The sequence below is a fragment of the Moschus berezovskii genome, chromosome 12, assembly GCF_049115385.1.
Source record: "Moschus berezovskii isolate FMDL1 chromosome 12, NW_MosBer_1.0, whole genome shotgun sequence".
Taxonomy (NCBI): domain Eukaryota; kingdom Metazoa; phylum Chordata; class Mammalia; order Artiodactyla; family Moschidae; genus Moschus; species Moschus berezovskii.
Genome location: NC_142471.1, coordinates 7,196,808 through 7,213,899, shown reverse-complemented (window position 1 = coordinate 7,213,899; position 17,092 = coordinate 7,196,808). Strand labels below are relative to the sequence as shown.

Genomic DNA, 17,092 nt, shown 5'->3' with positions numbered 1-17,092 from the left:
GCTGTATTGCTTCTTTAATATAAATATTTTAGTTGTAGAAATAAAACAATGAATTTTAGAAAGATCTTTTCTTTCCTAGAAACTAGTATTGTCAGAAATGTGGATTATGGTGGAAGCAGGCAGGATTCAGGCGGCTCCTCTTATCTATGAATACTGTTCCCTTGCCAGCAGGAAGCACAGGGGCTGGGGCGGAAGAGTGGGAAGAAAGTCTCCCCGTGAGGAAGAGTCACTGGCCTCCTGCTGCTGCTCTGTATCCATTTCTCAGGGAGGAAACATGCTTGGCAAGGTGTCCACCCAGTGTCCCTATAAAGTTCATAATTTATTTTTAAAGCCATGAAATAGGCCATCAGTTCACTTCAGTCGCTCAGTTGTGTCTGACTCTTTGCAACCCCATAGACTACAGCACGCCAGGCCTCCCTGTCCCTCACCATCTCCCAGAGTTCGCTCAAACCCATGTCCATTGAGTCGGTGATGCCATCCAACCATCTCATCCTCTGTCATCCCCTTCTCCTCCCACCTTCAGTCTTTTCCAGCATCAGGGTCTTTTCAGTTGAGTCAGTTCTTCCCATCAGGTGGCCAAAGTATTAGTTTCAGCTTCAGCATTAGTCCTTCCAATGAACACCCAGGACTGATCTCCTTTAGGATGGACTGGTTGGATCTCCTTGCAGTCCAAGAGACCTTAAGAGTCTTCTCCAGCACCACAGTTCAAAAGCATCAATTCTTCGGCGCTCAGCTTTCTTTATAGTCCAACTCTCACATCCATACATGACTATTGGAAAAACCATAGCTTTGACTAGAAGGACCTTGGTTGGCCAAGTAATGTCTCTGCTTTTTAATATGCTGTCTAGGTTGGTCATAACTTTTCTTCCAAGGAGCAAGCATCTTTTAATTTCATGGCTGCAGTCACCATCTGCAGTGATTTTGGAGCCCCCCAAAATAAAGTCTCTCACTGTTTCCCCATCTATTTGCCATAATCATTCATATAAAGTTTTTAGGAAATTTTCCTGTATCACCTTTGCTCAGGGTTCAAATAATCGTAGTCTGTATTCTTCGAGTTGTCTACGTGGACCCAGAGGAGGTGACTTACTCTTGCTCATCGTTAGCAAAAGTGAGACTGGAACCCTCAAGGGTTGATTTTCTGTTTCTGTTCTTCTGAGGGTTTTGTTACTAGGATTACTTTATTATTTAATGGTAACTATCACCTTCCAGCAGTGAACTTCAATCATGTCTGGGTCCGTTTAAATAATATTTAGATTTCAGAATCTGTCGCCTATATATTTTTCTTCTGCAGCTTTATTGAGACAATTTTTGTTTTGCATTAGAGTTGCAGAGATAGTACACATGCACTTCACCCAGATACCTCTAATAGGATCTTCATAACCATAGACATTCATCAGAACTAAGGAATTAACATCGATAATGGTGCTGTTCACTAAGCAAACGATTCTATGTCCAGGTTTCCCATTTCCCACAGATACTTTTTCTGTCCCAGGAACACTAGCGTTAGCATCCTGGATGCTGTATTGGTTCTACTCCATAGTCTCCTCCAGTGTCTGACAGTTATGTGGGTCAGTTCCTTTCTTACCAATTCCTTTCAGTGAGTTTATGTCATATATTTGTAATAGTTAGACTCATTTATCAGTCTTCATTCCAAACTAGAATTATTCCAAACTCCTATTGGATTTTAATGTGCACAAAGTCACTCTCTCTAGTGTGTAACTCTTGTGGGTTTTGACAAGTGCACACCACGGTGCCATAGAAAGCAGCTTCCACACCTAAAAATTGCTTTGTGACCCCTTCAGAGGCAACCTTCACCAGCAGTGAATACCAGTTCCTGTTTTCCTGCGCATTTGTCAGCACTTGGTTCTATCAGTGTTTTTAAGCCGTTCTAATGGTTCCAAATAGGAAAAGGAGTACGTCAAGGCTGTATATTGTCACCCTGCTTCTTTAACTTATATGCAGAGTACATCATGAGGAACGCTGGGCTGGAAGAAGCACAAGCTGGAATCAAGATTGCCAGGAGAAATATCAATAACCTCAGATATGCAGATGACACCATCCTTATGGCAGAAAGTGAAGACGAACTCAAAGGCCTCTTGATGAAAGTGAAAGAGGAGAGTGAAAAGTTTGGCTTGAAGCTCAACATTCAGAAAACAAAGATCATGGCATCTGGTCCCATCACTTCTTGGGAAATAGATGGGAAAACAGAGGTAACCGTGTCAGACTTTATTTTTTTGGGCTCCAAAATCACTGCAGATGCTGATTGCAGCCATGAAATTAAAAGACGCTTGCTCCTTGGAAGGAAAGTTATGACCAGCCTAGATAGCATATTAAGAGCAGAGACATTACTTTGCCAACCAAGGTCCGTCTAGTCAAGGCTATGGTTTTTCCCGTGGTCATGTATGGATGTGAGAGTTAGACTGTGAAGAAAGCTGATCGCCGAAGAATTGATGCTTTTGAACTGTGGTGCTGGAGAAGACTCTTGAGAGTCCCTTGGACTGCAAGGAGATCCAACCAGTCCATTCTAGAGGAGATCAATCCTGGGTGTTCATTAGAAGGGCTTAAGCTAAAGCTGAAACTCCATTACTTTGGCCACCTCATGCGACGAGTTGACTCACTGGAAAAGACTCTGATGCTGGGAGCGATTGGGGGTAGGAGGAGACGGGGACGACAGAGAATGAGGTGGCTGGATGGCATCACCGACTCGATGGACATGAGTTTGAGTGAACCCCGGGAGTTGGTGATGGACAGGGAGGCCTGGCGTGCTGTGGTTCATGGGGTCGCTAAGAGTCAGACACGACTGAGCGACTGAACTGAACTGAACTGAATAGGTATAAGCATCACTACGAACAAAGCTAGTGGAGGTGATGGAATTCCACTTGAGCTACTTCAAACCAAGAGGGAGGATAAAGGGAGGAGGGAGGTGAGAGGGGGGTTCAGGAGGGGGAACTCATGTACACCTGGGGCGAATTCATGTCAAAGTATGGCAAAACCAACCAATATAATATTGTAAAATAAAAAAATTTAAAAAAAAAAGAAAGATGATGCTGTGAAAGTGCTGCACTCAATATGCCAGCAAATTTGGAAAACTCAGCAGTTTCCACAGGACTGGAAAAGGTCAGTCTTCATTCCAATGCCAAAGAATGCTCAAACTACTGCACAATTGCACTCATCTCACACGCTAGTAAAGTCATGCTCAAAATTCTCCAAGCCAGGCTTCAGCAATATGTGAACCGTGAACTTCCAGATGTTCAAGCAGGTTTTAGAAAAGGCAGAGGCACCAGAGATCAAATTGCCAACATCTGCTGGATCATGGAGAAAGCAAGAGAGTTCCAGAAGGACATCTATTTCTGCTTTATTGACTATGCCAAAGCCGTTGACTGTGTAGATCACAATAAACTGTGGAACATTCTGAAAGAGATGGGAATACCAGACCACCTGACCTGCCTCTTGAGAAACCTGTATGCAGGTCAGGAAGCAACAGTCAGAACTGTACATGGAACAACAGACTGGTTCCAAATAGGAAAAGGAGTACGTCAAGGCTGTATATTGTCACCTTGGTTATTTAACTTATATGCAGAGTACATCATGAGGAACGCTGGGCTGGAAGAAGCACAAGCTGGAATCAAGATTGCTGGGAGAAATATCAATAACCTCAGATATGCAGATGACACCACCCTTATGGCAGAAAGTGAAGAGGAACTCAAAAGCCTCTTGATGAAAGTGAAAGAGGAGAGTGAAAAGGTTGGCTTGAAGCTCAACATTCAGAAAACAAAGATCATGGCATCTGGTCCCATCACTTCATGGGAAATAGATGGGAAAACAGTGGAAACAGTGTCAGACTTTTATTTTTGGGGGGCTCCAAAATCACTGCAGATGCTGATCGCAGTCATGAAATTAAAAGATGCTTACTCCTTGGAAGGAAAGTTATGACCAACCTAGATAGTATATTAAAAAGCAGAGACATTACTTTGCCAACCTAGGTCTGCCTAGTCAAGGCTATGGTTTTTCCCGTGATCATGTATGGATGTGAGAGTTGGACTGTGAAGAAAGCTGATCGCTGAAGAATTGATGCTTTTGAATTGTGGTGCTGGGGAAGACTCTTGAGAGTACCTTCGACTGCAAGGAGATCCAACCAGTCCATTCTAAAGGAGATCAATCCTGGGTGTTCATTGGAAGGACTGATGCTAAAGCTGAAACTCCAATACTTTGGCCACCTCATGCGAAGAGTTGACTCACTGGAAAAGACTCTGATGCTGGGAAAGGTTGGGGGCTGGAGGAGAAGGGGACGACAGAGAATGAGATGGCATAAGAGTTCATTATTCTGGATACAAATTCTCTGATATATAAATGACTTGCAAATATTCTCTCCCAGTTTGTAATTTATCTTTTCATTCTCTTAATAGTGTCTTTCACAGAGCAGAAATTTTTAATATTGATAAAGTCCAACTTGGCTTTATTTCCTCTTATGTATTGTGCTTTTGAGGTCATCATCTAAAAATTCACTTCCAAACCCAAAATCATGTAGACTTTCTCGATATTTTCTTGTTAGTTTTATGTTTGACATTTAAGCCTGTGATCTATTTTGAGGTTTTTTGTATCTTTTTAATGAAGTGCAGTTTATACCAGCATTCACTTTACTGTGCACGGACATCCGCTCTACCCCTTGTCCAAACTCAGGTGACTGTCTGTGTGGCTGTACTTCTGGACTCTGCTCTTCTGCTGGACTGTGTGTCTGTCCTGCCAGTACCATATTGTCTTTAATTACTGGAGCTTCACAACCCAGAGGGAGGATAAGGGGAGGAGGGAGGTGGGAGCGGGGTTCAAGAAGGGGAACACATGTACACCCAGGGCGGATTCATGTCAATGTATGGCAGAACCAACCAATGTAATATTGTAAAGTAATTAGCCTCCAATAAAAAAAATAACAAGAAAAATCGTTTAATATGAACCTTCCAATTTTGTTCTTTTCAGAGTTATTCTGCCTTTCCATACACACTTTAGAATCAGCTTGTCAATATACCAAAAGTCCTGAGATTGTTATTGGGGTTAATTTGAACCCACAAAATAAACTGGGGAGAATTTAACAGTTCCTTAACAACATTGAATCTTCTAGTTCATGAACACAGTACCTCTCCAATTAAGTGTTCTCCTCTGATGTCAATGTTTTATAGTTCTGAGGATATAGGTCCTATACATACTGTTAGATTTATGTCTAAGTATTCCTTTATTTTTTAGTGCTATTGTAAATGGTGTATTTTAAATTTTAGCTTCCTGTTGTTCATGGGTGTTATACACAAATATGATTTTCTTTTGTATTTTGACCTTGTTTCCTGCCACCTTTCTAAGATTCACTTACTAATTCTAGGTGCTTTTTTTGTAGGTTCTTTGGTATATTCTATAGAGATAATCATACTGTCCATGAATACAGCCAGTTTTTCTTTCCCATTTGTATGCTTTTTTTATCTTACTAAAGTAGCTGGCAATCTAATACAGTGTTGAATAGGACGAGTGGGGACACTTTTACCTTGTTACTGATTTTAGGCAAAAAGCATTCGTTGTCTTGTTGTTTAGTAACTAAGTCATGTCTAACTCTGCAATCCCATGGACTGCAGCCCACCAGGCTTCTCTGTCCATGAGATTTCCCAGGCAACAATACTGGAGTGGGTAGCTGTTTCCTTCTTCAGGGGATCTTCCCAACTTAGGGATCAAATCCGCATCTGCTGCACTGGCAGCAGGGTTCTTTTCCCTGAGCCACCTGGGAAGCCATTCACTGTCTTATCATTAACTGCATTAGCTATAAGGCTTTTTTGTAGATGGTCTTGGTTATTTTACGTGTGCATCTGAAGTTGAACCTTCAATTCCTCATTTTTTGGTGGCTGTATTTGGTGGCTAACTCCCAGGACAATGGAAATCTATCTACTTTTTCCAGTATATATCTCTATAATAGTATTTGCCTACTCCCTACCCTCCAACAGCACAAAGGTACACGTTTGTATAATTATGTTTAATTTTTTCTTAAAATATATATTTACTAAATTAAGCACATTTCATATCATTTTATTTCAATTCTGCATACTTTGAATAATGGAATCTTGTTACTTGATCATAAGAACCATATGAAACAGGCTTTGGTGTCTGCCATCATTCAAACTACTATTGCCCCAGAGTCAAAGCATTTTTGAATGTCCAGAAAAAGTAGTTTCAACCTTTCTGAAGTGTTCAGGAACAGCCTAGGACTTTGCAGTCATTTTCGAAGGCTGGAAATCTCCTGCTTCAAATTTTTCTTTGAATTTTAAGTAGTCTCTTCTTTTATCAAAATATTTTATCTGTTGAGAAAAAAGGGGTTGAAATAAGGGTAAGCTATACAGATTAAACAAAAGGAACAGACTTAAATGTAATTAATTATTCAATATAAATTATATAAGTAGCCTAAGTAATTTAGGGAGTGTGGACCAGTGAGTTCTAACCCTTCTTGGTTATGAACCCTGGTGAGAATTTGAGTATGCGGTGCATCTTTCTCAAGAAGTGTATCTGTGCTTAGACATGTAAAATGTGCCACAAGGGTTCACAGAACTCTCAGGTCATAAGACTTCATGATTTAAGACACTGTACAAGTTTTTCCTATCAACTGTGAGTTCAATAAGCTTTATAATTCACCAACCATGATATTTCTGTTTATTTTTGGCTGCCCTACATGGTATATGAGATCTTAGTTCCCCGACCAGGAATCGAACTCATACCCCCTGCAGTGGAAGTACAGAGTCTTAACCACTGGCCCACCAGGGAATACCCAGTCAGTCATGAGGTTTTTATTAAGTTTATCTTATCCAGAAGCATACATTTAAGGAGGTACACACATAATTAAAAATTATATGTATGAACTATGAATAGGGACACTGATGGTAAAGCTTTAATAACTTAAAGATTTCATTTTATTATTTCTATTTACATCCTCCTCTTGCCACAGGGAGTCGTGAGTATCTTAAAGGCCCAAATCCTGAAACAGTAAAATCACAGAAGTAGAAAATCAAGGCCAGCCACAAAATCTTCCGTGTCTTTATCTGAGCTGTTCTGCAGACAAGGCAAAGGCAGGATACGACACACATTTTCACTATCAGAATAGAAAAACTTTTCTTAGGGTTTAATTGTTGACTATTTCAGTGGAGCCCAAGTAAGTAAAAATGAGCTTAGACTGAGAATGTAAAAATCTGCCCTGCCCTGTCTCAAGCTGGGATAAAAGACATTAACATTCCTCCAGACGTACTGCAGGCAAAGACTGTCCTAAGAAACCCCTTTGAGTGACTGCTGCTTTCTTATTCACCAAAAAACTCTGTTCTCCAAAATCAAACTATCAGAAATTTGCTCTTTGAAGTTCAGTTCAGTTCAGTTCAGTCGCTCAGTCGTGTCCGACTCTCCGCGACCCCATGAATCACAGCACGCCAGGCCTCCCTGTCCATCACCAACTCCCGGAGTACACTCAAACTCATGTCCACAGAGTCGGTGATGCCATCCAGCCATCTCATTCTCCGTCGTCCCCTTCTCCTCCCGCCCCCAACCTTTCCCAGCATCAGAGTCTTTGCCAGTGAGTCAACTCGTCGCATGAGGTGGCCAAAGTATTGCAGTTTCAGCTTTAGCATCAGTCCCTCCAATGAACATCCAGGATTGATCTCCTTTAGAATGGACTGGTTGGATCTCCTTGCAGTATCTTTGAAGTTACTTTGGTAAAAATGAAACACCCCCACTTTTGCCTGGGGGATCTGACTGGCACTTTGACACAAAGTAGTAGTCCTGATTGCCAGCTCAGGTGCAGGACTTCAAGTAAGGGACTTCTGAGCATATGACATTCAGCGTTTATCTTTGTAGGAAACAGGACCCTGGGTCCACTTCTCAGTCCGGAGTTGATGGCCTGCTTACATACAGAGCCCATCAAAGCACCACTTCATTTCAGTTTCACCTAAACCCTACCATTCCCCAAGCCCTCTGATAACTCCTTTCCACTTGGTGAGATGCCCACCGCAACTCCAATGCATGGGCCTCCTGGTCACAGCATGCTAATAAATCTCACCGTCAGACTACATACCTCTGGTGGCCTAGGCTGACTGAGCTGGAACGGATGTCATATGTAAAGGATATCAGATGAAGTAGACAAAGTCCTTAACATTTCTGTGGCAAATCAATAGATCTTTGCATTTCTCCTGTTACACTTTCAACTGCCTAAGGGATAATTCCCTTTAATGGTCCTACTTAGATTTCACTCCCAACGTGTCCAGAACTTACTTCTCTACAGACATGTTTTTCCTCCTCTGTCCCCTATTTCAGTGACTGCATCACTATCCACCCAAGTGCATCTTTCCCCATCTTGATCACCACAATACAGGCCCGCATCATTTCTTACTTGGATTGCTGTAATAGTTCTATAACTGGTTTCTCTACCTTCAATCCACCGGTCACACCACTGGCAAGGATCTTTTGGAAATCTCAATTTGATCACGTCACTGCTTGTTTAAAGATCTTTCAAGGTATCCTTATTGCCTTCAAGGGCAACATCCAAACTCGTTGTTTGTAAGGCAAACGAGGTCATTCAAGACTAAATCTCTGCCCACCTGTCTATCCTCTGGGTGTACCACCAGCCCCTGAAATGCTAGCCGCCCAGAGCTATCCCATTTCCCCAGTGTGCTGATTTCTCATGCATCTTGCTTTCATGCCTTCCATATACTGTACTCTGCTTGAAAATCTCTTCTCTCTAGTCTTTACCACCTGATTCAGTTAACAGTGGAAGGCCCTCAACATGTGCACCTCTACGAGGCTAACATCCAAAAAGGCTAACAAATCAATAGGCATTCCTCGAAAAGCACTGTAAACATACAATGCCAGTGTCCTCTAAGCCATTAAATGAGATGCAGTATAGTAGCATAAATACCAAAATACTGGAACTTCTGAGACATTTCAAAGGTTGACAGGGAAAAGACAATATCCAAAGTTGATATTATTGTCGTTCAGTTACTAGGTCATGTCCAGCTCTTTGCAACCCCATGGACTGCAGCACGCCAGGCTTTCCCTGTCCTTCACTATCTCCTGGAGTTTGCTCAAACTTATGTCCATTGAGTTGGTGATGCCATCCAAATTGATAAGATATAGCTGTCCAGTTGCTCTATTTGTGGAAGACTGCATTGGATGATGCTGGGATGACAGACCTGATCCCTGCTCCTTCCTAAGTTAAAGACCAATAATACAAGGCAAACTGATGAAAGGGCTAAGCAAGGGGGTGAGCGTGCTTGCTCAATCGCTAAGCTGTGTCTGACTCTTTGTAACCCCACAGACTGTAGCCCACCAGACTCCTCTGTCCATGGGATTTCTCAGGTAAGAATACTGGAGTAGTTTGCCATTTCCTTCTCCAGGGGATCATTCCAGGCTAGGGACCAAACCCACGTCTCCTGCTTGGCAGGCAAATTCTTTACCACTGAGCCACCAGAGAAGCCCAAAGCAAGGAAGGAGGGAAGAGTAATTTGGTTTTGTGATGACATATTAGTTTTACGGCCTACATATTATGTAACAAATTTTGTTTTTTTAGTGTTTTACGATAGAAGCATTCACTGTAAATCTCTATTCAAAGTAAATTCTACTTTTATCTTTACTATTCGTCTGTGACTTCAGCTAAGTGAAAGAACACAAATTCTGGAATTGGAGAGACCTCCATTCTAATCCTCTCCCCACCACTTTATTGGTTAACTGATCTTGAACAAATTATTTCACCTCTCTAAGCCTTAGTTCCTATTATATAAAAGAGATACAATGGCACCTTACAAGACTGAATGAAAACTAAAGCAAATGCAAACACAACACCTCGCATAAAATGCACTCAGAGGACACCCCATCACCTCCCTCCCTTCGCCCTCTTCACGTTCTCATACACATCTCTGGAAATATCTTTCAGGTTTATTCTACGGCAATTGGGTAAGACTTCAACAAGTCTTGAGTAGAAAGCAAACGTGAAAAGGGAGCAAAAACCTGAGGGCACAGGCTAGAAAAGACAGCTCAATTGTGGACTGGATCTGCAGAAGACAAAGGTTTTCCACGGGTCTGTGTCCCTGTCAAATGCAGCAGAAGTTACTTTGACTACTTTGCCCACACCCCTTTTTTCTTGGAGGCATCTATAACTTTTCAGGTTGCTGTCATTTTCTCTAACAACACTCATGTCATAACTCAGATGGTTTCGGTATCCATGTGATTGATCCTTTCAACACCCTGGCCTCTCAGCTTCAATGATCTTTTCCTCCAACCTACCTCACTGCCAGGATCAAAGCCTAGCCCTCGTCCTTACCAACACAGCCCCGCCATAACCCCAATTCTGAGCATTTCTGTTCTTCAAACGCCCCCTCTTCACTTTCTAAGACCCTGATACATTGCTCACACCACCTTTCCATTGACCACCATCCCCCTCATACCCTCATTTGTCTCCTTACCCTGAACCCAAAGTTTTTCAGTGGCTTCCCCTGTCACTCAGAGGAAGAGCCACTGTCCCCAGCTTCTCGGTGCCTCATATCCTAACTTCTATTCTCTCCTTGCTGTTCTTTAAGCACACTGGACCCGACCCTATTGCAGGGGTGTTGTGTTACCCTGCTTCACTCCTGAGAACAGTCCTTCAACAATTCCCACTGTGGAGCCTGACACTCTCATCTCTGGGACTGTGTTGATGTTAGTATCTCTGCCTGAGGTGGGGAGCAGGGGAGGAGGGGCCTGTTGGATACAAGATGAGGAAGAATTCATTCGTGTATATGCAGAGGTCAAGGTTGGTCCCTGAGAACATCCAAACAGAGAGCTCTGGAGTTAGAGAGGATGTTGATTTGGGCCTCAACACCTAAGTGGTACTTCAAGCCGTGCCTGCAGGTAAGACTGGCTTGGGAAAGTTAAGCAGCATAGAAGGGAACTCTACAGGGTATGATTTAACAGACACACAAAAGCCTGCCAAAAAACTATGGCTGCTGGAGACAAGGAAAACTCGGGGAGTGAATTATGAAGGAAGAATGCCACCAAGGAGGTGAAGTGAAGTCGCTCAATTGTCTCCGACTCTTTGTGACCCCATGGACTATACAGTCCATGGAATTCTTCAGACCAGAATACTGGAGTGGGTAACCTTTCTCTTCTCGAGGGGATCTTCCCAACCCAGGGATCGAACCCAGGTCTCCTCCATTGCAGGTAGATTCTTTACCAGCTGAGCCACAAGGGAAGCCCACCAAGGAGGTAATGCTTTTGTATTTAAATAAACTTGCTTTATGACTAAGTTTCTAGAACATGAGATTTGCACAGCCTAATCCACAGGTTCTTTTCATGCATGACAAGGACAAAAAGAAGGATGTGGATCAGAGAAGAGCATGAGGTCTGGACTCAAGACTACTGAGCTTGAATCCAGGCTCTGCACTTACACCTGACCTGTGCCCTCAGAAGTAAAATAGGGTAACAGAGCTACTGTGAGGAATAAATTATATAGATGATGCACATGAAGTGCCTAGAGCCTGTACTAATAAATGTTAGCTGTGACTAGCATGCGGGAACCTGGAAAGAGGGTGGGCCTGCATACCATGGCATTCGGCGTATGTATGAGTGGAGGAGACATCAATAAAGCAGCACTGACTGACAGTAAAAACCCCTTATGATGCTGAGAACAGAAGTTGCCCGGAAATCAGGGAGATGGGAGGGTCCATCAGCCATTAGGATGGAGCAAAAGCAGTGTGTTTTGGTGGGGAGAAAGAGGGGAAAAAAAAAAAAAAGACTGAAGTGTATCTTTTCAAAGGGGCTAAGACAGTGATTCCAGCTGTGATTATCCACCAGAATCACCTGTTGAGCCAGAGCCCTTTTAAAAGAAGCTTCCAGAAGTTTGCAGATCTGAGATGAGGTCTGAGACATAGCTATCGTTTTTTTTTTTTATTTCCACATTATTCTGACATGTAAACCTGGAGTGGAAAATCCTGGCTAGGCTGTCAAAAGACAGGTCTCAGGGTGAAGAGGTTCTCCTGGGAAAATGTGGGGTGGGGAAGGGTGGAGATGGAACCTGCCAACACTCACCTCAAAGGGCTTCAGCACTCCCATCCTGCATCCCTGTTCCTAAGTGACCACAGAGCCAGTGAGCAGAGAGTGAGAAGAAGGGCCTGTTGCACAGGCAGGAACCGTATCCAGGCCTTGAAGGAATCTCATGTTGGCCCAAACTCCCCCATTTTCCACCTACTTTGTAAACCGGGAGTTGAGTCTCTGTGCATCAATCTAATGGGAAATCCAGAGATGTATAATATTTGCCTACGTCATTATCTAACCCAATCCCCAAGCCTCTGACTTATCACTTTGCAGTTTATATGTCAAGTTAGACATCTGATTATCACAGTAATCCCACAGGACAGGTTACACTGAGCTGCTTTCACACACACAGGGTTCATCTAAAGCAAGTATCTCTTCAATGCCTTCAACCCTACCCTCCATCACAGCCTTCTTGTGGTCTTCAAGCCTCAGGTTCTTCATCTAAAAATCTGAGGTGTGACAAGGTGAAGGTCGTAAATCCACTTCATCTCTAAAATGACCTGTTCTCAAACTGCTTGGTAAAGTGTAGAGGAACATGATGGTGAGAAATCAAATCAAAGTTCAAAGCTCACACCAGCCAGCTGGACCTGACTTAGAACTATGGTTCTGCCACTTACCGACCAACACGGAACAAGCAAGTTATTGCAATGCTCTGGGCTTCTGCTGTCTGCTCCAGAAACTGACAGCAACACCACCCAATTCAAAGGGTGTTAGTGAAAAGCATCAAGCACTTACTGAGCCTGGTGATGGTAGGTGCCTTTTCCCCCCCTTCCCATTTGAAGGACAGGCCCTACAGAGCATGAGCATGTGTCCACTCTCTGGAGTGGCTGGTGGGAGAATCCACCATGCAATCATTTTGTTTCTTCTACTCCCTAAGCTCCTTTGTGTTTCAGGTATACGACCACATGATTTTGAGTGGTCAACAGGGAAAGCTTTATTTCTGACAGCAGCTCTAGGACAATGAATCTGCCAACTCTTCCCCAAGATTAAATACTATCCCTTCAGAAGACCCTGGAAAGGGATTTCCCTGGTGATCCAGTGGCTAAGACTGTGTGCTCCCAACACAGGGCACCTGGGTTTGATCCCTGGTCAGGGAACTAGATGGCTTCTCTGTGACTCAGCGGTACAGAATCTCCCTGCAATGCAGGAGATGCAGAGATGTAGGTTTGATCCCTGAGTGGGGAAGATCTCCTGGAGGAGGAAAATTTCATGGATAGAAGAGCCTGGAGGGCTACAATCCATGGGCTTAAAGTGAAAGTGAAGTCATGTTGGGACTCTTTGCAACCCCATGCATGGACTGTAGCCTGCCAGGCTCCTCTGTCCACGGGATTCTCCAGGCAAGAATACTGGAGTGGGCTGTCATTTCCTTCTAAGAGTTGGAAACAACTGAACAACTAAACAACAACATGGAACTAGATCCCACATGCCACAAATAAAGATCCCGCATGCCACAACTAAGACCCAGGACAGCCAAACAAATCTGTTGTTTTGTTTTTTTTTTAAAAAAGAAGATCCTGCAAAAATCTACCAATTTAGGGGGCTGGAATTTTTTGGTTATTGTTCACAGTAGTCTTGAGTCCAGACTCCAGTTTGTTTTTCAAGGAACTTTAGAATCAGGTGACATTTTCCAAAGGTCTGCACGACATGTACATAAAACAAGCCTGGATTACCGGACAAGGTTTTCTCTGCTGCTCACAGAAACTGCCGACTTGACACACCTCAGAAGGTGCTTCATCTCATAGTTCACCACTCACTATAAGCTCTATGTGTTTTGACAGTGAACAGCAAGATGTGCAAGTGTAACTTACCCACTGTTGGGGACAACTTGATTCAAATGAGCTTCTTAACTTCTTGCACTTAGAAGCGTCCTCTGTGTTCTCATCTAAACACTTCCAGTACTCATCGCGGGCTCCCCAGCAAGCCTTCCTTTCTTTCATAGACGGGGCTGCCATTCCTAGCGGGCTCAAGCTGTCAACCAAAATATGTGATATTAACAAAGGATTTATAATACCAGAGAAGGCAAGCCAAAGAAAAAGATATTGTCGTTCCCTCCAACCATCTCTTTTTAAAGCTTTGCCTCCGGATTTTAATGATGCGACCACAACTAATCATTCTACAGGAACGTTATCATAAGAGCACTCGCAGGGGAAGCCTATCCCTTACTCCATGTTAATTGCTCCGCTGCTGAGGTAGCAGCTTGGTCTCAGAAAGCCGCTGTTAGCTGCATGGCTCCCACATGGTCTGTCACTTAAGCCAGTGCGTGTATTCTCTCGAGACTATTTCACCATCGGTAAAACGAGGGTAGCACTGCCCATTTTACAGGGTTGCTGTTCGAACCAAAGTGCTGTACAAATAAATGCAGGAGGGCAAAATCACCAGGCAGGACAAGGAGTGCTACTTCGTCTGGCAGAAGAGAAGCCCGAGGCTCGCGGAGAGTCAACGACCTCCCGGGTCCATAGCCTCTCGAGCGCGCCCCACCCGGCCCCGCCAGCAAGCCCACCTCTCCGCCCGCCCAGAACCAGGTTCCCTTCGGCGCCGACGGGAGAAAAGAATCACGCGGTCCAACAACCCGGGAAGAAGGGCGTGGGGCCGAGTAGGCGCCGCACTGTCGCCTCGCCCGCTAGGGCAAGTCACGTAGACCCCCACCACCTCAAGCAAACAATTCGCTTAGCGAATTCTCTGGCCTTGGAATGACCCTTACGGGATACCGTTCTGTTCCAGGAGGGCGGGACTTCCGGTTCCCTTCTCTTATGTGTCGGAGTGACTTCCGGGCCTGCTCCGGCTAGGGCAGCGGGTCCTGGGGGTCGTGGAGGTGAAAAGTGAGTGGGGTCCGGTCACTCATTAGAGTGGCCTTGGCTTTATTAATATCTCAGTGTCTGTCGCCCTACAGTTTTTCGTAATTTTAACGAACTGTGCTCCTTTCGTGAATCTAAGTTTTTATACACATTGCGCCAAGCGCCGGCCGGAAGGTTTATGTGCGAGCCCTGCCGGAAACGGCGACTTTGTGTGGAAGTTGGCTCGTGAGGTGTGAGAGGGAAGAAACCTCAAAGAGCTGTGAGGGCTTAACTCCTCGCTTCTTAGATTAAAAGAAAAATAGAAATGGCCCCAGAAAGAGGCGGTGACGCGCCAGGACACACGGCAAATAAGTGACTAAGCTGAGAATCCAGGGTACCAAACTCCCAGTTTCCTGATTCAGGTTTGATCCGGTTACATCTCTTAAAATCATCCATCACCTTTTTCCTTGTTTGAACTCTCGTGGCTTTCTTCTATATATGATTTTTAACAGTCCTTCCCCAGTGATTGTTAGCAAAAGAAAATCAGAAACAATATAAAAAATCTGAATAAAATGATGTGCGAATTTGAGCTAGTGAATACTCTAAGGAAACAACCAAAGTCACGCATAGCCAGTCATAATGGAAATAATGAGAAAATACTTTGAGCCAAACAATAAAATACAATAGGAACACCTGTAGAATAAAGCTAATGAAGTACTTAAAGGAAAATTTACAATCTTAAGTAAGTATACTAGAAAAGAGGCTGAAAGATCTCTAGCTAAACATCCCCTTTCCAGAAGTTAGAAAAAGAGCAGAATTAAGGAAAGTAGGAGGGAAATAATGCTAAAAAGAAATGAAAGAAATGAGAAATAAAATAGTGGTATGTCAGACACTACCTGTACTGCCTCAGGAGAGCCAGCTGTGCACACCTCTTCCCAGTTCCATGATCAATAGTATACTGTTATCCTGAAATTGCCTCTGATGGGAATCTTCACACTGTGGAAATCAAACAAGACGGTGTTTTGTTTTGTTCAGAGCCAGTGCACTAGCACATCACTTCATATAGTAGATTTTTAAAACCCAAAGTTGATTTTTTTTGGGGAAAAGACTAATAACATTGACAAAAATTTAATGGGATTGGGCAATAAAAAGAGAGATATTAACAACTTATACCAGTAATGTATTTTAGAAATCAAAAGAGAACATCTTATAAACAACTTAATGCAAATATAATTTAGATGATTGTGCAAATCTCAAGAAAAACAACTAGCTCACTCAAGAGAAGAAAATATGAATAGTCCCAAACCATTATATAATTTGAATCAGTGGTAAAGAACTCACACACAAATCCTAGGTCCATGTTTCCAGCAGTTAATTCCTCCAAACTTTGAAAAATTCCATTTTTTTATTGTATAAGGCTACCATAATTTTTGTACTAATTACAGAATCTCCAAACTTTGAAAACCCAACTCTTTGGAACTCATTTGGTGAAAAAAAAAATGTGTCTTAGTGACATGATTATCACTTATATATCACTTGGCTGATGATATCTTTTGCTGTGGAAATATTGGTATTTTTGAGCATAGGTACTGGCCCATTTCTTCTCATATAGTATACTTTGTGTGTTCTGTGATACCGTTCCAACATCCAAAAAAAGATCCAGAACACATCTGACTCCAAGTATTTCAGGTAAATTAGGACCTATATGGAACAGTGATTTTAAGACTTTAGGTTTGCGAATAACTTTTTATAGCCATAAAGGAAAAGATCGATAAATTCAACTACATTAAAATTAAGGACATTTGTTTACAAAATACCACCATAAAGTGAGTGGAAAAGTCACAATATGGGAGAAGAAGTTTGCAAAGCATATAATGAGGAATTAGTACCCAAAATATATAGACACCTACAAATCAGTAAGAAACAGATGACCTAATACTAAAAATAGGCAAACGGCTTAAGTAGGCACACATCTATGAGGAAATATAAATGACAATAGAAAGTATGCACATCCATATGAGTAGCCACAGAAATGAACATGAAAATCACAATGCCATACTAGTAGGCACCCACCAGACCAAAGAATAATTAAGTCTGACAGTAATAAACTTTCAAGCAGGATGAAGCAAAGAGAATCCTCGAACACTAATTAATGGTAGTGTAGATTGATACAATAACTTTGAAAAACTGTGACTTTTATCTAGTAAAGTTGAAGATACACATTCACTATGACAGCAATTCTATTC

General features: G+C 42.8%; 1 protein-coding gene across 2 annotated transcripts; it reads right to left on the bottom strand.

The window, feature by feature from the left end:
* Positions 1-5,992: 5,992 nt before the first annotated feature.
* On the bottom strand, positions 5,993-14,803 carry COA6 (cytochrome c oxidase assembly factor 6). Of its 2 annotated transcripts, none has more exons than XM_055425790.2 (3): positions 14,774-14,803; positions 13,881-14,040; positions 5,993-6,329 (listed from the first exon to the last, which is right to left on the bottom strand). In XM_055425790.2, exons 2-3 carry the CDS (start codon positions 14,022-14,024, stop codon positions 6,234-6,236), a joined length of 240 nt encoding a protein of 79 aa, XP_055281765.2. In that variant the 5' UTR covers positions 14,025-14,040; positions 14,774-14,803; the 3' UTR covers positions 5,993-6,233. The 2 variants fall into 2 exon arrangements, with proteins under 2 accessions (XP_055281765.2, XP_055281764.2); XM_055425789.2 differs by lacking the exon at positions 14,774-14,803 and adding an exon at positions 14,573-14,767.
* Positions 14,804-17,092: the final 2,289 nt, after the last annotated feature.